General features: G+C 36.6%; 1 protein-coding gene across 1 annotated transcript in view; it reads right to left on the bottom strand.

Annotated features, from left to right (window-relative positions):
• LPCAT1 (lysophosphatidylcholine acyltransferase 1) overlaps nucleotides 1-22,110 on the bottom strand; it is a 50,077-nt gene that overhangs the window by 15,616 nt on the left and 12,351 nt on the right. The window contains exons 3-9 of the mRNA XM_009996493.1: nucleotides 21,242-21,354; nucleotides 19,706-19,766; nucleotides 17,441-17,499; nucleotides 14,901-14,935; nucleotides 12,224-12,278; nucleotides 9,411-9,493; nucleotides 681-806 (exon numbers count right to left, since the gene is read on the bottom strand). Of these exons, the coding sequence (XP_009994795.1) occupies nucleotides 681-806; nucleotides 9,411-9,493; nucleotides 12,224-12,278; nucleotides 14,901-14,935; nucleotides 17,441-17,499; nucleotides 19,706-19,766; nucleotides 21,242-21,354 (532 nt within the window). The remainder of the gene's footprint in view (nucleotides 1-680; nucleotides 807-9,410; nucleotides 9,494-12,223; nucleotides 12,279-14,900; nucleotides 14,936-17,440; nucleotides 17,500-19,705; nucleotides 19,767-21,241; nucleotides 21,355-22,110) is intronic.

Here is a 22,110-nt window from a genome sequence, read left to right as displayed (position 1 = left end):
GAGGTTTTTAAGGCCAGGGTGGACAAGGTTTTGTGCAAAACAGCAGCAACAAGTTCTGCTGTTTGGTTTATGTGCATTTTTTGACTGCTGAAACTTTTCTGAAAATCAAAGCCAAAGGGAACTGACACTATGTCAAGAGAGGAGCCACACTGCACACACTAAGCCTCAATTTCATTGCAAAGTTTATCTAGCAGTAACCTCCTCAGAAGATCAACCATTTCTTGGAAAAGGGTGAACCCTCTTGCCCTCACTATTATAAAGTTAATCCAGTCACAAGACTGCTATGGCAGCACTGTTCTCCCTTCATAGATGTCACAGGAAACGACAACTTACTCTTAATTTTATTAAGTATTAGGAATCCCACAATATTCCTGACCCTCTTCAGGAGGTTTTTTTCTAGTTTTGCTCGGGAATGAAGACTTTAGACACTCTGCTCACTTGTCAGACTGTGCAAACATGGATTTTTTAACCTCTATTCATTAGGATCTACAACTGCTGCCTGCAAGTGGAGAACAGTATTGGTTTAATTTAATATATTATTATTATTACATTATATTCCCTGATTGCAATATGACAACATTCCATATATATGTATAAGTGTAATATTCTTACATGAAAGCAATATGAACATAGTTATAAAATAAACATTCAAGTTACATGTAAGTATTGTATATGCTCACCCAAGGCTTCTCACAAGCTTTGCAAATTCTAGAAGACACGTGTCTGAAGGCAGACGAAGTTGTCCTTCAGACAAAGCTAGCCGACAGTCTTCAAACGTATAGTCTGTCACTGAAACTCCCAATGCCCTTGAGTAAATCAAAGAAACACAGTAAGCAAGATAATCTATAAAACTTGAGCAGAAACATAGTTACTTTACATAGCAAAAAAACCTGGAACTATTTGCTCTCTATTCAGAAAAAACACAAGGAAAAGCCCATAAAATACAGCTGTCAAAGAATGAAATATGGTATTTGAGGCATTGCAGAACATCTATTTTGACTTTATTAGTATATGAAAATATAAAAGAACACAAGGGAAAAGTTACGTAGTGTATAGACAGTCAAATTTCTTAAGATTTTAATAGAAGTGAATAACAAGGTTTTAAATATGTACTTTAATTCTAGATTAATAATTTTTATTAATAATTGTGTTAAAGTATTGATATTATTACTACACTAACATTCTAATAAATCAATAATCACCTCAGTAGAACTAATACATTTCCTTCAGGTAGTATTTAAATTACACAAATTATACAACATTCCTCTCTAAAGACTGGCTAGAGCATAAAGTACAAAAGCAAGCAGAGTTAAACTCCAAGCAAACACAAGTTATTTTAAGTGTATGACCTAAGAAAGGTAGAAAGAAAAAACTCCAAGTTTTTATATGCCAAACATTTAAGTACACTTTCACTTTTGCTGTGCCAAAGTTGAGGGAAAGACACTTTGGTTTGGAAGAAGCCTTTAAAAATTCAGCATACAAACATAAAATGCAATTTAGAAAGCAAACACTACTCCATATGACTCATCTGTCATGTTTCCATTACACTCGATTTTACATATATTAGTATGGAGTATCATCCTCTCATCAGCTAGACAACAACACAGAAAAGGGGAAGCTGGTCAAAAATAAGTTAAAAAATAAACTGAAAGGGTGAAGTGTTAATTTGTGGTACAAGGTGACACACGTTATTAGGGAGTGAGGAGAAAACACAAGACATTTCCCAAAAAGATTCAGAAAGGACCAAAAAAAAAAATCCAGTATGACTCAGGGACTGATTAAAGGTAGCAATTAGAAGGAAAGGGCTTTTTTTTAGAAAGAATGTTCTCTCAAGGAAAACAGAGAAGACAGACGAGTTAAAACATAACCATAAGGAGGCAGCCAAAGCAAGAAACAATAACTCATTAAAACTAAAAGCTAGAAGCTTTTCAAACACATCAAAAGGAAAATGACTAAAAAGACCAGGCCACTCAACCTGGGGGAATGGTAGAAGCCTGACTGACTGCTGTCCCAGAATCAATGCCAGATTAAAATAATTTCTCCTAAATAATGGTGCTCAAATATGTTGAAGGAGACTATCCAAAGAGGAATTTAAAGAAAAAAAACAACAACAAAACACACGTCAACAAGACAGGCTAACAAACAAAACCAAACATGATACAGAAGAAACTCCACACAAAAGCAAGGATCATCTCAGACTCAGACAAACTGTAAGGGGAAAATAAAACAAGCATCTTCTATAGCCATGTGCATCCCTTACAGAAGGAGCAGTATTTGGGCCAGACTAACAGTACAGGAAAATTCCCACTACAATTAATGCCTGCAAGCACAATTAGCGTCAACACGTACACAAAACAAGACCGAGAAGGATAAAAGCATTTTCTCTTGCTCATCTCTTGGCAATTTTCCAACCTCTGGACTTCCAAAAAAGGCAAAACGAACATTTAAATTGGGAACCTCAAGGGCAGCCTTGGCTCTAGTGAGCATGAAATGGTTCAGGATCCTTAGGGCAGCAAGGAGCACATACAGCAAGCTTACTACCCTAGCCTTCAGGAGAGCAGACTTTGGCCTCTCCAGGGACATGCTTGGTAGAGTTTCATGTGGTAAAGCTCTGGAGGGGAGAGAGGCCCAAGGAAGTTGGTCAGTATTCACAGAATCACCTCCTCCAAGCATAACGAAGGAAGTCAAGCAAAAATGCCAGGAGGTGTGAATGGATGAACAAGGAGCTCCTGAACAAACTCAAACATAAAAAGGAAGCCTACAGATGATGTAAGCAAGGACAGGTAGCCTGGAAGGAACACAGGGAAATTATCTGAGCAGCCAGGGATTGGATTAGGAAAGCTAAAAGCCCTGATAGAATTAAATCTGGCCAGGGACATCAAGGGCAACAAGAAAAGCTTCTATAGGCATGTTGGTGATAAAAGAAAGAGCAGACTCACTGGAAAAGGGGAAATATAACCTCAATTTTTTTAAATGGAAAAAAGGAAGATGCGGAGAACTACAGGCTAGTCAGTCTCACCTCTGCACTCCGCAAGATCATGGAGCAGATCATCCTGGAAACTATGACATGGAGGTCAGTGGTAACAGCAAGCAGGGCTTCAGTAAGGGCAAATTATGCCTGACAAATCTGGAGGCCTTTTATGGTGGGGTTTCAGTGTTGGTGGATAAGGGAAGGGCAACTGATGTAAACTACCTGGACTTGTGCAAAGCATTTGACACTGTCCCGCATGACATCCTTGTCTCTAAAATGGAGAGACTGGGACTGGACAGATGGACCAGTTGGTGAAAAGGAACTGGTTGAATGGTTGCAAAGAGTTACAGTCAACAGCTTGATGTGCAAGTGGATGACAAGCTTGAGAGGTGGGCCTGTGCAAACCGCATGAAGTTCAACAAGGCCAAGTGCGAGGTCCTTCCCACAGGTTGGGGCAATTTCAAGCACAAATACAGGCTGGATGGAGAATGGACTAAGAACAGCCTTGAAGAGAAGGACTTCAGGGTTTGGCTGATGAGAAGGTGAACAAGAGCCACCAATGTGCGCTTGCGGCCCAGAAAGGCAGCTATATCCTGAGCTGCATCACAAAAAGCATAGCCAGCAGGTCAAGGGAGACAATTCTCCTCCTTTACATGGCTCTCATGAGACCCACCTGGAGTACTGTGTCCAGTTCTGGATCCCCCAACACAAGGAGGACATGGAGCTGTTGGAGTGAGTCCAGAGAAAGGCCACAGAGATGATGAGAGGGCTGGAGTACCTCTCCTATGAGAACAGGCTGAGAGAGTTGAGATTATTTTGCCTGGAGAAGAGAAGGCTCCAGGGAGACCTTATAGCAGCCTTCCAGTGCCTGAAGAGACCTAGAGGAAAGCTGGGGAGGGACTTTTTACAAGGATAGGTAGTGATAGGATAAGAAGTAACCATTTTAAGCTGAAAGAGGGTACACTTACATTAGACATTAGGAAGAAATTCTTTCCTGAGAGGGTAGTGAGACACTGGAATAGGTTGCCCAGAGAAGCCCCCTCCCTGGAAGTGTTCCAAGGCCAGGCTGGATGGGGCTTTGAGCAACCTGGTCTAGTGGGAAGTGCAGGGGGGTTTGAACTAGATTATCTTTAAGGTCCCTTCCAATCCCAAGCATTTTGTAACTTATATATACATACAGACTTTCAGAATTACAAAGACCAGATATAAAGAAGAGGAAGAAAACTTTTGCTCACAGAAAAGTTCAGTCATAGGATCAAGCAAGGCCAGATAAATTAGAGTTCAAGGGGCTCTTGAGTTCAGAAGATAAATCACAGTCTGCATAAGGCTAGCAGTTTAACACAGAAGGACCTTCATTTCAGCTCAGAATGCTGAAAAAACTTAAGCTGGGGAACTTACTGTGCTAAGACTTGTGAATTTTTCAATTTCTTAGAATAATGAATGTCATCCTAGAACTGACTGCAAAGCCTGGGTGCAACTACAACTCACAGGATTTTCTACAGAACCAGTTACCAAACTATTCCAACACATCTTCAAGGCTAATCTTTTTCTACTTCAATTCAACTGCTAGTGGAAAGAAACACCAAAAAAGCCCCAAAAAAGATAATTTCGATTTGAGATGCAAATTACAAGTGCAACCTGATGTTTTTAATAAACTAGGAATATAACAGCTATTCCCAGGTGTTCATTTGGAAGCTTTTTTTTTCTCTTCATACTACCTTGGCTTTCATAGCCAGTTAACCTGAGCCTGGCCTTTTTAATGTTCTGCAATTTTATATGACCAGATATGCATGTCTCACTTGAGATACCTTAAGATTCTCTCCTTTCATACTTTACATGAAATGCTGGCTCTTTACCTTTCAAGGTATCACATCACATGAAATTCTAAAGTCAACGAGCCGCTTCAAAAAAAACAAAACCAAGATAAAACCTTCTTGCAAACCCAATCTGTTACATGTAACAGTTCTACGTGTTATATCCTGACTTCTCACACCAAGAAGCTTCCTGTGTCTAATCCTTGTGCAGTCATAATACAAAAATAAATTATCAGCTTTCTCATTTTCTGCATACCAATCAACTACACATACAAATCTCTGAATACAAACCAGAATGTGACTGCTGTAATACTATGCAAAGTGAGAGAAAACAGCACAGGCAATACTGACATCCTGAACCCATGCTTCAAAAAGACCCACATTTTCAAAGTGCTGTACACTGTTAATATGCACAGCTGTGAACTAATCTAGAAAATATTTCAAAGGTTGCTCAAAAGTCCCTTTTAAATCCACTATAACCTTCATAGGGTGCTGAAGACATTGAAAAGGATAGAAAATTTTGTTATTTACTTGCCTATCAGGTGTTCAAGGCAAGGCTGGATGGGGCTTTGAGCAACCTGGTCTAGTGGGAGGTGTCCCTTGCCCATGCAGGGAGGATGGAACTAGATGACCTTTACGTTCTCTTCCAACCCAAACCACTCTACGATTCTATGTTTAAGAAAAAGAGATACAAAACATGGTGGATAAATAACCCCAGCTTCTAATAGTCATCTGTACAGGAACTTCCTAAACCAGAGACTATTTAGTACAAGTCTGACTTAAAACATCGATGAACCATATTTTTTACAGTATAGATCAGCTCTGATGAATTAATTTTCTGCATCTGGTTCTGAATTACACGATTTCGTACATGTTTTAAAGCATATTCCCATTTATGTTTAGCTGATATGCTGTAAAGTGCTTTATATATATCTCTTCTGCTATGGAAAATAACAGACTTGCCTTACTATTAATTTCCAGAATACTCATGATTTTACTGACCTTCCAAACAACCCTCCACTTTCCTCAAGAGTACAGTATCTCATGAAACTTTAATTTTTAGACAGAAAAAGAAGCTACTAACAGCTACATTTATTCCTCATGTTAAAATTGGTCCTGTAATTTTAGGTCTGGTAAGATCTTGTAGGCTTGTACCGCGCATCTTCAAGATGTGAAAAATGAAGCAGGTTATCTTTCTGTTGCCAGCATTCAAAAATGTGGTTCAAACCAGACTGTTGCAAAATATCTATTAACTTAAAAAAAATTATTTCTTTCTTGAGAAAATAAACTTATCAAGAAACTGCATAGTTAACCCTGTTCAGTAACTACATTTGTCTAATTGCCACACTTAACAGCATTCTTGGAAATAAACCAAGTGCAAAAGGTATTTCTCATCTCCATTTTGGCATATGACCTGAAATCTAAACAAATGGATGCTTGTTATGTCCAGCAATTCAATAATTCTACTTATACTGATTATCACGCCTTTGATGGTACAAAAAATAACCAAATAACTCTTGAATTTTCCAAGTTGAGTACTTAGCATCCAACCACTGATTTTGCTGAATCACATATAAAACTTCAGACAGTATAGGCACAAAAGCACAGCAGTTTTTCCAAAGTTAAATTTAATTGACCACTGAAAACACAACCCATAGCCATGAGATAGACCAGTTAAGCTACTGTAAACCCACATCCTCAAGGCTATTCCTCAGCAACTAGCATTACCGTATCACATACGGTATCAGAGATCACATTCTGATGCTGTCAAAGCCTGCAAAAAAAAAATAAATTAAAAATCTGATTTTCACTAGGTAGAAGATGCCAAAAGGTCAAATGGACACACAAAACTATGTGCAGTATATTTCGCTCTTACAAGCATGCTGGAAACAAGGATTAATTTCTCAAAAGCAAAAATGTAATCCTAATATATCAAGCTGATAAGAGTTACTGCTTTAACAGTATGACATGCTCCAACAAGGAGAAAGTGATCCTGGCAAGAACCTGGGAAAGTAAACATGAGGAAGACAGATGGTTCCAAGTTCCACACTGCACTTTAATTGATTTAAGAATCTACTCTAAATATAAGACCATGTATTTAAATGTTTGTGCAAGTGGAGAAGAAAAACAAAGTTATTGGAAAAATGCAAACTAGATTACAACATTTTCTAAAATGTGCCCTCGTGTCTAAATATTTAACTCACACAAAGGAACCCAATCAAATACCCACCATAAGCAAGCAAAATCAGTGATGTTTGGGTCACATTAGCAAGGAGTGACAAAAGGTCAAATACGTATTCAGAAGAGAAAAATATACCTTGTTCACGTTCTAATAATACTGAATTAGTATAAGCATTTAATTTAGTATGAAACAAGCTAAAGATAAAAAATTTCTACCTTAACAGAGTGCTTTTGCAAATCACACTAACTTAAATTACTAAGATCAGCTTAACCTTAATTGTTGCTGCAACTAAATGTTAGAAAGCATGGTGCTTATTAGCACTCATTTTTTCTTCATACTCATTTAATCACCTTATTTTCCCACAAAACAAGATTGAATTGCAACATCTAGGCAAATGACTAAGATTTGGCTTTAACATAAGGCTCACAAATGACTAACATTTGGTCTTGCTCTCATGAGGCGCCACCTCAAGTACTGTGTCCAGTTCTGGAGCCCCCAACACAAGAAGGACATGGAGCTGTTACAAGAAACTAATGTCCTAAGGCAGCAAATCTGAATGACAGCATCTCCCTGATTATCTATATAATTGACCAAGAAGTATCTAGAGACCTCCCCCCTCAACACTCACATCTGTGGCTGCCCACAGAAAAGCTAAACAAAAAAGGCTAAACTAAAAATTCTCCACAGACAGCAAACAGAAGCAGCATAAAAATTAGACATCCTTTCAGGTGCTTTGTTCAACACTTAACAGAAGCTGTTCACAAGACAAGATTACGGTGAAGACAAACAGATTTCAGGAGTGGAAGTCCTGTCTATTGTTGCACTCCACAAGTTCTATCAACTCGCCTTAAAATCAGGGGAAAGACACAAGGTTTTGCTGCAACACTGGTTCTAGACTCACAAATACATTGCTATCTGGGACTGCCACCTCTGCTGCTGTAAAATATCCAATAGGATTAGATTAGATTATCCTTCCAGAGTTGGCTTCCAGATGGGGAGGAAAAGGAAAGCAGACATCTAAACAGAACCTGAAGTGACCTCTTGACATCAAAATGGTATACTGACACTGATTTAATCTTCAAGAAAAAGAGACAAAATCTAGATGAAGCAGTAATTTATTCAGCAATGCAGAGTCCAATGGTGGCACAAGGCTGTAACTGCTAGACCTCCAGAGAGACTGACTCTGAGCTGATACCTTCTGTACCAAAAGTCATGTGAATGACCTGGGAGTCTGGAGAATTGTCACTACAAGTAAGCAGCTGGAAGTGGTGAGAAATAAGTAAATTTTGGCTACATTTATGTTATTTTAACTCATCAACAGTAATCCATTATTATATCCAGGAATCAGCACTCTGTTTTATTCCAAGTTGCATTTTAACTTCAGAACTTTGATATCAAAACATTGATTTTCCTTTCGCATCAACAGTTCCTCTAAAAACAAGCCACATTTGCTAGCCCCCCTTCTGACAGCCTTTCCTCTACACTTGCACCCACTTCTGTCACCCAAATGCCCAGTTCTTCTGAGGTGGAAGGGAGAAACAAAAGGACAAGGGAAATCATGTCTCTCCTCCTACACACACATAGAGAAGGTTTAAAACATGCCAGTCATAAACTTCAGTAGGCTTTCAACATTTATCCTTATACCACACAGTCCTTATCATCTAATTGGAGCAGAGTTCAGCCAGCCTTCTACTCAAAGTCAGAAGTTCTTTCAAAACTAGGATTGGAAAGATACATAAATCCTTCAGGACATATTAACAATCATAGACCCGAGGGTTCTCTGTAAATAATGAAAAGAGTACCTACTGACTAACAGAAGATTTACTGAAAGAACAGAAAAAGAATGAACAAGAGAGGTCAAAAAATACAACAAAAGAGAATGAAGGTCTACATACTCAACATTGGCTTTATTTTATATTATAGACAAGTATTTTAATTGTCATCACATTAACATTAAACTTCAATTAGCTTGTATTGTATCAGTGCTCTATTTCCAACATAAGTAGCATTCCTGTGCTTTACTATTTGAACTACCACAGGCTAACAATGAATACATAAAATTATTTTTAACCTTATTGAAAAAGTCATAGCTTAAAATGCAACCTTAGTAGCCAAAAAATTAAATTACATTAACTTTCATAAAATTCAACTATACCTTTCTCCCCAGAAATCTAAACATCCACAGCAGCAAGCAGAACTGGCTTATGACATGAAGACAAGTTAAAAAAATTGACCAAACTATCAAGCAGTTCCTGCTCTACCTGTGGCTCCCTGTTCTCCTCAGAAAGGGAAAGGCAACTGCTATATAAAATGTTTTGTATACACTACTGCAGACTATAAGTTTCTTTGTCAGCATGTAACTACTTTGATTTGATTTTATTACATTTTTATGATCCTCAAATTAAAAATCACACATTTTAATTCCACATTACAACATACTTACTCTGCCATTATACGTCTGACGTTATTGGCATATAATACTGGATTTTTTCTTTCTTCTTCTGAAGGAGTATACACAGGTAGAAACTGCATACAGAGAACTGAATTATACCAAGAACACTGAACATTTTAAACAACTTCTTTTACAGCAATATGGTGAAAAATGTATAGTTTGTTGCTTCTTGCAAAATTCTATTAACAAAAGTCCTATACAAAATTAAGTATTAAACTCATACTTCATCATACCTCTAAAAATACATGTAATAATAACTTCGCTCATTTCATACCTTATGAAGCCCAAGTAGAGTTTTATCTTCGTTTCATAAGTGGGACCAGGATTTTTAAAATCATTTAGAATTATTAGCATATTCTTGCACAAACTTTTCTCCTACATCCTATATTTTCAGCTTTTTCCAGATAGCCAAGAAAAGCACTGGCTACATGAGCAGTACCCCAAACGCTGTCACTGGATATTTATCTGTTTCTAAAAGGTATTAAATGATGGACAAATCTTAATTTATTTTGGGTTTTGCTACAGTTTTCCCTATATGCACCACTAGAACTAAAACCATACAACTGCTGTCTTCTAGGTTTACAAGCAGGTACACCAGCCTGATGAGATGCAACATACAAAAGGACAAAGACTGGGAAGCGAACAGAGATGGAAAAATTGTTCCTTCTGCTTCCAAGCCCCTGTGTATTCCTTTGGGTTGCAAGCTGCTGTCAAGTCATTCATCCAAATACAGGACAAGTTTGAATACAAGGTGATTTCAGAAGTGTTCTACATGTCTGTGCCTACCTGGACAGAAATAGCGTGATCATTTCAGCACCACTAACAACTTAAGAACTCTCAGCAGCTGCAGACTGTGATGGATGTATGAACATTGAAGCAGACAGGCTAGCAAAACAAACTGTCATGAGGCAAAATAAACTACATGTACAGATGATCACATATTCTTTCTTGTTTGCAAGACTGCTTGCATACCAGTTCCAAACACAGGATGGACGGATGGGCCAACATTTATAGTAATCTATTATAATATCTATATAGATATTTTCTTCTCGATCTACATGCTGGATGACATGTATTGTGTGTCAGAGCATACACTATATGCAGAGAAGCCCAGACTAAACTTGGGATCCTGACTGCTGGCTGTTAGACCTTACTACCTATCACTTAATCGAAAACAATCTGAAGTTGTGTTATTTTGTTGCACATCTCCCTGAGTGACTGTAGTAATGCTGCTATTTGACAACGTCCCTGTGCTGATGGAATAAAGCAGGAATAAATGCCAAGAAACTTTGGAGGCCAGAGTAAAAACGGAACAACTAATTTTTTCCTCTGTGTTCCTAAATGTGCTGCACTTCCTTATAAATCAGATTCAACAAGTAGCTCTCAAGTACTCTGCCTCATACTTGAGACCAGCCTTGCAAATAGTTCTGTTCCTCTACCCTCTTCCAGCTCCTTTTTTAATATGGAGCATTTCAGAAAGTCACTAGCACTTTTTTTTAGTTGTTGTTGACTAAAGATCATAACATGTCCTTGTGCAAAATCTGTATAAGCTACAGAAACTCAGCATCTGCTAGCAGCTGCTGTCTCAAAAATCAAGAAAGCTCAGCAGTGTTCACTTCTGTGTGAAAGAATTAATTTTACTTACCTAGGGCAGAAAATCATGTTTCTGAGATGGAATAAAAATCATGCCAGTGTCTTATCGCTGCATGAGGCACTTGCTTCCCAGCCAGTACATTGAACTTTTTATTTATTTTTTTTAATATATATTTTTAATAGTTGAAAACATGGAACTAAAGTGATAATACAAACCACAAATTTCTACAACAGATAGAACTGTTCAGTGCCTGGTAATTCCTACATTTATTATGTTTGAGAATAATTTATAGCATAAGTAAGAAAACACAGAGCACAGCAATGATAAATTCTGTGATTAGCATTTGTTGTACATTGCAATAGTAACCTATTTGTTACATATTACAATAATAACCTAAAGGTGTATGCAAATGTTTTCATTATGCTGTTAATTTACCCTGCCACCAGTTCCAGCAGCCAGAGAAAAACAGCTATTTAATTATAAAAAAACGTGAGCAAAAAAACTGCAGAACATCTGCCAAATATCCTATGTAACACCTTTAAAATACTGTGCTTCTCCATTAAAAAAAAAAAATCTAACTACTCTCTGTGAAATGCGTAAGGACAGAAATTTAAAAGGAAAGGTTTTAATTGTTTTTGTATTTTTAATACAATGGACTTCAGCCTTAGGATCACATACTGTTTTGCTCAAAACAAAGTTAAAAAATATTTAGAGATTTTCTTTATGTTTTCAGATATCACATTTGGAACAGTGTAACCTAACAAAAAAGCTAGCCTGACATTAAATAACCTATCTGGCCTGTAAGAAAACACCTACAATGATTCTTCTATGGAATACAGTCCTTATGCTGTACATCACCATTCACACACTTGTATATCTAACATGCACAGTTGATATACTAGCTGGAATACTGCTCTGGCCATTAAAAGACAAAAAATTCATTCATGGAAGACTCTTCAAACAGAGTCAGAAATCTATTTACTCAATTTTAATTAATAACAAACTCTTAAGCCGAGTGGAAAACCATATTTTGTTATTTTTTAGGCTACATTCTCAGATACAGATGTCATCTGTCTTAAAGATAGGTGGCATTTTAACTTGTTTTTACATACATACATACAAAGTTTGCATACAAACTTTTACTGTAGAATTAAGGACAATATTATATACCCTGATACTGCTCAGAAAACACTGGGGTTTTTTTACTGACCTCAATTTCCACAGAATTGTGAAACTGACACAAAGTAAGCCACAGAATTTCTAACCTAAAAGGGGAAAGAAAAATGGAAAAGTATGGAGGAAAAAATTTACATGTAGTGAAACAATAGTACATTATTCTCCAAAGTCTTCCAGTAACATTCTTACTTGTAGGCACGATCATACTGAGATAAAAAAAAAACCCAAACAAAACAGAAATTTGAGAGTACTTCTGTACATTCCATTCTGTAAGGTGGAATAGAAGCCATTTACACCAATATTTGCATCTTAAATGATATACAAATGCAGGAAGACAAACTGTAATATGATATACAGGTACTAATGCATACAGTAAGATAGGATGTATTTGTAATGTCTAAAGAGTGAGTCTGCTTCAGGAAAATGCTGTGTTCACCATACAGTTGGCAAGATTAATTACAACCACTAAGATTTTATCATTATCTTGGTTTGGAATCAAAGTTCATTACACTTCAGAAGTCTGATAATGAAATGCAGTACATGTGTTTTAGTAGCCTAAAACACAAGGTAACTGGAAACAACTTGACCTTAAAAAGCAGCAAGATTCAAATCCAGGAAAGGATTTAGCGAATCTAAATTAGGGAATAGTGTTAGCAGGCACGTTTCATACACTATCTAGGTAGTTACAACAGTCAATAACTGAAAGGAAGGCTGGACAAAATCCTCTTAGGTAGATAAAAAGCAGTTCCTAGAAGCAACACACTACTCATTTTACTATACAATCATCCAGGGCTGCAACACACTTTCTTTTTCTTCTTTTCTACTGACCTTCCGAACACATTAAAGCAAAGTGACAAGAACAACAGTGGAACTTATTTTAAATGTATGTCACTAAAAGGAAACCTGAAAGTCAGGTTTCTACACCCTTGTCCAAGAACATTAAAAAAAACAACAGTAAGTTACAAGTAAACTTCTCTCTACCAACTCACTGCAACCCTCAAAGACTAATCCTTAAATTCTAGCCATCAATTTTAAAAAAGGATAGAACCTGTATATAGAGAAAATTTAAGTTGTATGATATAGTCAATCTATTTTTTCAAAGTAGAGTCAGTTATCTGCTCTGAGTACTGTCAAACTAATAACACTATTTTGCATAAGTGGAAGAAAGTGCCTAGGTTTCCACGTGACACGTTTTCAATCCATTTTATAGGCTACATCAATTCAGAACAAACAATTCTTCTGGACACAGAAACATTTCCAAATTAAGTTTTGGCTAACGCTATGACAGAAAAAGAGAGACATTTGCTAAGGAAGTGAAGACTGTACCAATCTTAAGAGTATTTTTTGCTAAGACATGAAAAATACATTTTAGATTGCTCAGGAGAATTAATCCTAATTAAGTAACGCTGTAATTTAAACTGACCCAGTGAATTTGCATAACATCACATGCTGCATCAGATTCTGAGTCAGCTTTAATTTAACTCAACTTTATTAGCAGAGGTCAGCACTTCCAAATAAGGGTTTCGTACACATTAAAGGAATCTGAGGCAACCCACCTACAAGCTCTTTCCCTTTCTTCCTTCTGTGTGTTCTTGACTCCTCAGATAGGACGCTAAGCTGGAAGTAAGCTAACCACCTTTCTCCCCTCTTGCTGAGTTATTTAGCTAGACAAACCACAGTATCAATGCAAGGGAATAGGTAGGAGCTCACAAGGAGAGAATAGAAATCCCTGCATGCAGTAAATGCTGCAGTGCCTATTTACTTTAAGACACTATCGTGGATTCATCTATTTTAACATGATGATTTAATTAAAAACTGAACCTTTAAAGGTGATCAATTATTTCCTTAAGTCTCCAGATCTAGACATGTGCTTAATTAGACCTGGTTCCCAGCACATTTGAAGGTGCAAAATTAATTGACAAAATTCTCAATTACTTGAATCTCGGCTAATCCCAATGGTTTCCTTGTTACTAGTAAAATTTACAATCTCAGGTGACATATTCAAAGCAATAGATCCCAAGAATGAGGCTAACAGCAAACTATTAGCCATAGAATCCAAATCCCTTTTACTTAGGGTTCAAAATATATTGTTTGATATTCATCTAAACATGCTAGGACTTCTACTCCAACCCCAATATGAAAATAACACCAAAAAAAATCCATCCTTTTTTTAAAAACAAGCAAGAACAGCTTTACGTATTATTTTACATTATATGGAATTGCTAAGGAGCCTCTAGAACAACATTTTTACTAAAAAAAAATAAAATAATCAAAGCTATATTCAGGCAAGATAATGGAAATAGTTTTGCCAATTCCCTGAGTGGGTTGATGAGACCAATTTCAAGCAATAGCCATACAGATTTTATACAGAAACACCAGATATTCGCAGGCAATAAAATAAATAGAGCAGAAGTAAGTTATTTTACTTCAGGTACTTGAATAAAAAAAAACAAATTAAAATTTAAAATAATAACTTAAAATCCATTCTGCAAACCACCAAAATCACAGCAACAGAAGTAACTTGTTTAAAACTGGATTCCTCTGAATATTACAATAACTAGGGAATAACACACAAAAGACACAAACTAATGCCAAAGAACAAGCCAAAACCCAGCAATTACAAATTGACTACATACACTTGTAAGTCATGTAAATAAAAACCAATGAAGGAAAGCAATCATGATAAAAGCAATGAAAAATAAATGACTTACGCTCCTGGCCCTTGCCATGTCCATGTGACTGTATCCTAAGAAAAAAAAAAGCATGACAGCTGCAATTAATTGTTGTATTTCAAACTTGTTACATTATAGGTAGTGTAACTGATGACATAGGACTAAAAGGTCTCAATGGAAACTCCAGTGTCCTCTTTGCAGAAGTTCTTAGCCCTTTTTTAGGTAGCTAGGAAATACCCAGTAATACAGAAGAAGAAGCTGCCAAGTCTTTTAAAGAGCAGTAAACTGTGGAAGACACTTGGACATTAAAATACATTTTAAATGGCCCTGTAATATTTAAACAGTATCTGGCCTTTCTTAACTACTAGCACTCTAACAGAAAATTCAGACAAAGGAATAGCTATATATAAAAAAAAAACCAAAACTGTAAAAAATTAATCACAAAAGATTGCTGAAAACCCTACAGATGGAGGCATTAGAGCATTTATTTTAAATAAAATACAGATAATAGCTGTCAAGCATCCAATAGATAAAATACTACAAAAGCAAATTTTGAATTTCAGGTCTAAACCTCATTTTAAGCTTTATAATTTCTTTCTGCTCATGCATCATGAGAAGCAAACACACTTAACATACTGCTCCTAAAGAAACAGATACAAGACCAGATGTATCATCTACTGCAAACAATCCCAAGTCTGAAGAAGAAAGGTATTCAGGAGGCAAACCTGACTAGCAAGAGTTCTTCATGGCAACCAGAACTAGATTTGCTAGAACACAACTGAATTTACACCATCACTTCTGCCACATGTTTCAATCCACTGTAGAACTGTGGTACTTTGCCCAGTTCTTGACTACAGTACAAGGAAATAAACATGTAAGACTGCACATGTCAACTACGTTCACCCCAGGCTCTGATCTTGAAAAGCCTCCCAAAACAGTCAAGTGCACTCAAGTCCAGGACTGTTCTCATCTGTACTGTGTAACTCGGAGCTCTGAAGGTAGATCAGAACAGGTAGTTCAAGCTAAAACCACTGGGGTGACTGCACACAATGCATATCTGGAATTCACTGGCAAAGCAAAGATCTCAATGAGAAATTCCTTTCTAAACCTAAAATTATAATACGCAGCAGTCAAACAGGAGAACAAACAGGAAGCCACAGACAATGTCTGTCCCTACTCTGTTGTTCCGACTTCCTACCTCTTAGCTGTATCCTAAACAAAATAAACCTCACCTTCACGTATCATACACCTCCTTCCTCTCCTCATTCTAGCTTTGCTGCAACTCTTCCGCAATCCCCAAGCTATTCTAAAAACCAAACAGTAATAGCAATTATCCCCCACCCCAATTAATGCCCAGTGGAAGTAGACCATAGGAGACTAAATGACTCAGTAAGGCACTGAAAACTGTTTTACTGCAATCAAAGCGGTAGGAAAACGTCAAGTTCTATACATAGATTCAGGCCAACTCTGATGGATATCTAAACATTTATTTACAGCTTTGTTATCGTTTTGCAGTAATATAAAAAAAACTATGAAAAAAATAATTAGAATTTATAATTACTTACTTCAATGTAAAAAGCTCACAATTATAGAGTATTAGGAACATTTAATATTACTTTACAAACACTGTATTATGCATTACAGGCAATAAAGAGTTTCAATATGAAAATGGGTTTTTGAAGATATTTGCAAATTAATATTTGATGGCTTTATGTTGTTGTAAGTAAGTTTAATATTAATGAAAAGTAACAAGGTAAAAATGTTAGCAAAATTCACTAGGAAGCATCCTCTAACTAACCAAGGAATGCAGACAGGCAGGATTCTGGCTGTGGTAGGACAGGAAAGTATTTACATTAGGTAAACTGAACAATAACAAAAGAGCCTCTTCTCTGCTTTCCTGTTAGGCTTGATCTCGAAGTAGATAAAGCAAGCTTTGTCTTAATTTGTTTGCCTATATCTTTACAAGCATTTGTATACACCGTTTAATTTAGAGATTGTAAATAAACAGTATAATTTGCTTTTTGCCAGAATTAGATTTTGAAGGACTACTCCAAATTAGCTAGTGTCTAGCATTCCTTAGCCAAGTGCACCGTGAATGTAGAACATGGTCAACAAGACACCTTATAAAGGTGCTGAGATCCCCAATATACTATTGTATTATCATTTAGCTAGCTGTGTTAATTTGTGACTGTCCCCCACTTAGGCAGGAGGTGCAGAAGCATCTTCCAGCAATAACTGGTATTAGGAAAACTCTGGCACACACTGAACAGGGAGCACATGGAAATACAGATCCTAGATACAAAAGGACACTTGTGTTGTCATTTGTACAGTATTTTCTGTAATAACCTGAATAACCTTCTGAGCAGTACAGAAGTCACACAATTAAAGCAGAAACATTTAAACTGTCTCAAGACTATTTGTATTTCTAGAGGCTTAAATAATACATACTTATCCCAAAAGCATTTATTAATGCTTTTGAATTTCTAAACCTAATTATCTAACCTAAAAGATTACAGAAGTGCCCATGTATTTAGAGGAAAATACCCTGTATTTTCAACTATACTGCAAGTTGCACTTACCAGTTGATTTGGATATCGTAAAAGCACTGGCTGTACAGGAACTCCAGGAATAAATGCTCCTAAAAGGCACATGACAAAATTACTTTCTATTGCTGCAATAAATTTATTCTGTACCAAAATGCAAAGAAAAAGAAAACACCATTAACAGGCTGATACGCATAGGAATTAGCTGATAGTGAAAAAATAAGATCTGAAAGTAGCCTCAGAATTAATCTAAAAGGCAAGCATCGGAGAAGGACGACATGCAGCCACCTTTTCTGCAGATAGATATGTAAGAATGCTTGCTTATATTCTCTATCCTCTATCACTTACACAAATTGTTATTTACTAAAGTAAAAATCTAGTACCAAATTCAGCTTGATAAATGATTGAAAATATGCAAGTATGTGTAAGATACTTAAGTCATTATATTCCATGTGGTCAACTGTAGTTTTTGGTTAAGAACTTATGCAAAGTTATGCATAAGTTTTCTTATGCAAAAGAACCTTTCTACATTTAACTAAGCAATATTGATTTGTAGGAAATTTTCATCACTGAAATAACAGAACTAATGTCACTTCTATTCTGTAGCATGGAAAATCTAGTAGTTCGCAGGATTTGAACTACAGCTATTGTACAGAAGTATCTCTATTTTGTATGAGAATTGTAGTTCTGATAAATAAGTAGCACGAGATCTGTAAGAGTCATTTGCTAATAATCTAGGTTTCTCGCACAAAGATTGGGTAAGTATAATTACTATCTCATGAAAACAAAAGACAGCTTAAACCAAACCATGTTATTTACAGCAAATTTGTCTAATATTTCAAATAAAATTAAGTACTTAACAACAGAAGCATACTGCATTCTTGGCATTGTATTTGCTTTACAGAATAATTGTCCTGATGTAAAAGAAGTATTTGTTAATGAAGTATAAACACCTCTAAATGAAGGTTGTCTGAATGTGATCTTGCAGAGATTTGGTTCTTGGCCCAGTGGTACTTTCTATTCAATCTCCAAGAACAACTAAGTATCCTTTGAAAGAACCCAAAGATGAAAAAAAAATTTGAGTAGTAGATGACACCACCACCATTTAAACAAAACTAGACTAGCTTGCCCAAACACAAAGCCAAAAAACTGTGTAGTAAGAGCAAGGCCTGTAGGCCACATAAGTAGCATGGGGAAAGACATCTTGAAAGTGGTTACTTGCACAGAGACCTAAAGTAATTTAATGTAAGCAAGGAATTTTGAGGCAAAGGATTTCTGGAAAGCTGGATGGATACAGAAGCAGGTTCCTGTAGGAAAAGTGAGACAGCCAAGAGGCACAAAACAGCATGTACTACACCAGAGGAGAGGAAGACAAAGTGGTGATTTGAGGCAGAAAGTATATGGTGCCTGGAATGTCTACAGCACAGAGGGAGGGCAGGAAATCAGGCTGGTTTTCAAAGCATGGCCAGAATGTAGGTGGAGAGAGAGGGAGAGTAAAGAGCAGAAGAAGCAGATATTCTCCTATCCATCATTCATTCATCTAAAAAGGTAAGAGTTGAAAGAGGCAGAAGAAAAGCTTTTGTGAATGTTTGTTCAGGAGACAATATTGTGATTCCTTCAGCCAAATGAATCAGTGCAAGGAATCACAATGCTGACTCATAATCATTACATGATTTTCTAATAGCAAGTTGTTAGCAAGAGAAAATATGTAATATGCACAGTAAAAACAGACCACAATGAGCCAGGCAGAGATCTAGGAAGAATGGAAAAACACATCCACAACTGTCTTGCTCACTGCAGCCTTCTCATTCACCATCTTGCTATGTACATCATAAAGGCAAGCTTACACTAAACATTGGTGGTTCAACTGCAGTATTGGCATTTCTCCCTGTTGTAACTAGAGCTTACAGCTGCAACAATGTTCATTGTTATACCCTCTACTAAACTGGTAAGCTAAAAAGGGTGATACTAACTGAAAAGAGCTTAGAATGTGGATCTTATGTAAAAAAAATATTGTAAAAAATGACAGCAAACAAAAATCCACTAAGAAACATCAGTTCTCCAGCTCATACGCATCATAGAACCTAAGAAAAAAAAAATCTGAGGTATCTAAATTGTTTTGTTCAACAGTGGAACTACAATCCTCGTCTCATCTGAAAATTTCTATTCCAATTCCACCCTACTGCAAGATTTTTAACTCAGCTTCTGCAACAGAAAGCAAATTACAATGCCAATGGTATTTCAGAAAATGAAGATACAAGAACATTCTGTAGAGAACAGAGAAATAAGCATCATACCTACCAGGCTTGAATGTAATTAGACAGGATCGGTTTGTACAAGTGCCCTCTGGGAATATCATTATCTTGAAGTAAAAAAAACCAAACAACACAGTTGACTTTTCAGAACTATTTCAATGCGGATTTATTTATAAACACGTTTTCAAAGCTAACTAACGGATTACAGTAAAATGGTTCTCAGGGAAAAACAGTTCTGTTACAGTGAAAAAATAGTGCTCAAAGTCAAGTGAAGTTCTGTCTTAATAGTAAAAATACTTTTCTTTACCTGTGAATTTTCCTCTTTCTTGACCTCCAATAATAATTATATTCAACTGGAACACTGACAGTGACCAGAAACACTTCTGAGTGCAAGTGAACTTTCACAAAAGGTTTTGGTGTTGGTAAAAATATAACTTTTATTTTGCATCAAACTAAAAATCCTGCTCCCAAGCTACCTGCTTACAGGCTAAGAAAAGGAAGACTTATTTTCTTTTTGCACTTACTGTTTGACATGTGCAGAGAAGTCAGAACAACTGATGCTGAAAATATCTAAGCAGAATTCTACCAAAGTAAAAAATACTCAAGTTGAACCGAACTCAGAGGAAGAGGTTAAATTCTAAAAATAAAGTATGTTTCACACAGCAAAACACCAAGAGCTGCTTAATTTTTGTTGCGTTACAGAAACAAGAAATGCAATGGAAATAAATACATATCATAATGGGACAAAGCGATGGACTAAAATTAATATTACTAGTTTTATTACCCACTCCCTTTCTAGATATTCTGGAAATCACTCCAGCTTTGCAACTCAGCTTCTTGAATAATTACTTTCAAAGTACTTTGGAATCTACTGATGAAAGTCATGTTATGAAAGCATTGTATCTCCTATCTGTCACATTGTTTCAGTTTCTGTAGTCCAGTCTGCAGAAATAACCACATAATGCCAAGGCAGACATAGTGCATCTTAGTATCAAACATGCACAAGATCGCTTCTAATTTTCAAAATAATCACATGCTTCTAGGAAACTGAGACCTTAGGTAGTCAACCCTTCTTCGTTCCCATTACTCTCTTCCAGGGGACATTTTAAATAGCCAAATCTCACATACAGAATAAACCCTGAGCCACTTATTTTAGCAATGTTTTCACCACGTGGTCTAAGAGAGGTGTACTCTGTTTATTGGAACATCTGAATTGCTTGGACTGTCTTGGCCAGAATTGCATCTTCAACAATGACATTGCCAAAATCTTGAGAAGTGCAAGAACACACAATACTCCCCCAGGTATTCTGTTGAAGACTGGATTATTGTATTCTTAAAGGACTTTCTAAACCTGCTGCCATCTGTACATCTAGTATCACAGAGATGATTTCCTGTGTACTTACCCATCTCCCCTTGAAACACACTGCAATGAAAAGCTAATGTTTTGTACAGATAAGTATCTTACATTATATTTCCTAGAAAGAAGCAGGGAAAAATCACACCCCCCACAAAACATCTAAAGCAACTCACAAGGAAAAAAAGTAAACTGCATATCCAATGCCATCTGTCACACATACAGTACCTGTGGCCATTTACCATCAGACTGAGCACGCTTCTTTATCTCTTCAACAGTTTTCTTGCGAGAATCCTGGTCTGACCGAGATACAAAAACTGGCCGAATGTATCTGATTAGAGCTGCAGAGGAGGGAAAACAAAAACAAATCAGTCTTTATTTCCCTCTTGTTTGAAAAAGATTCCCACCTGCTGCCAGTAGTCCTCTGGACAAAAATATTGGTGCAAGTATGTAACTACTTTAATATATTAAACTGCAAACATAATACTCAGCTTCATTGAGATATTTTCACAAATTCCTGTGAGGAAAAACACTGCACAATTTTGGCACATTATACTTGTTTAATTTTTAATAGACTGGTACATCACAGATCATTTAAAACATGATTGCACGTGTTATGCATACTTTTCTACAACACAGCAGACTGACTAGGTATCATTTCCTCATACCACAAAAGTCACAAAATCTATAGAAACCACCAACTCAGGGAAATAGCAGGAATCCCCCTATGCAAGTGCTTCCAACAGCCATTCTGTGGGACAACCTGCCACTGTCTTTAGAACTTCTGTCTTCTAGAGCAGCTCATCTTCACTGAAGGTACACCATCAAAGATATTGCATACACTGATTGTTGGGGTTTTTTTCTGGGAAATCAGGATCATCAAAAGAAAAAGCATGTAGTCTATTTTCTGAGCCATCAACTGTTTGCCTGTTCCTCATGCTAGATGGATCATATCTCAGGCATCTTCTTCCTAGCTTAGTGGGAAACCTCTTATACATAGCCAGACAAAATGAGCATTAAGAATCATAAGTCAATCCACAATATCCTAATGTCCTGGTTTGAGCCAGGATGAAGCCAATTTTTATTTTTACTGATTT

Source organism: Chaetura pelagica, unplaced genomic scaffold (genome assembly GCF_000747805.2).
Source record: "Chaetura pelagica isolate M959 unplaced genomic scaffold, ChaPel_1.0 scaffold82, whole genome shotgun sequence".
In the NCBI taxonomy this organism is placed as follows: domain Eukaryota; kingdom Metazoa; phylum Chordata; class Aves; order Apodiformes; family Apodidae; genus Chaetura; species Chaetura pelagica.
This window is presented reverse-complemented; position numbering and strand designations above follow the sequence as displayed.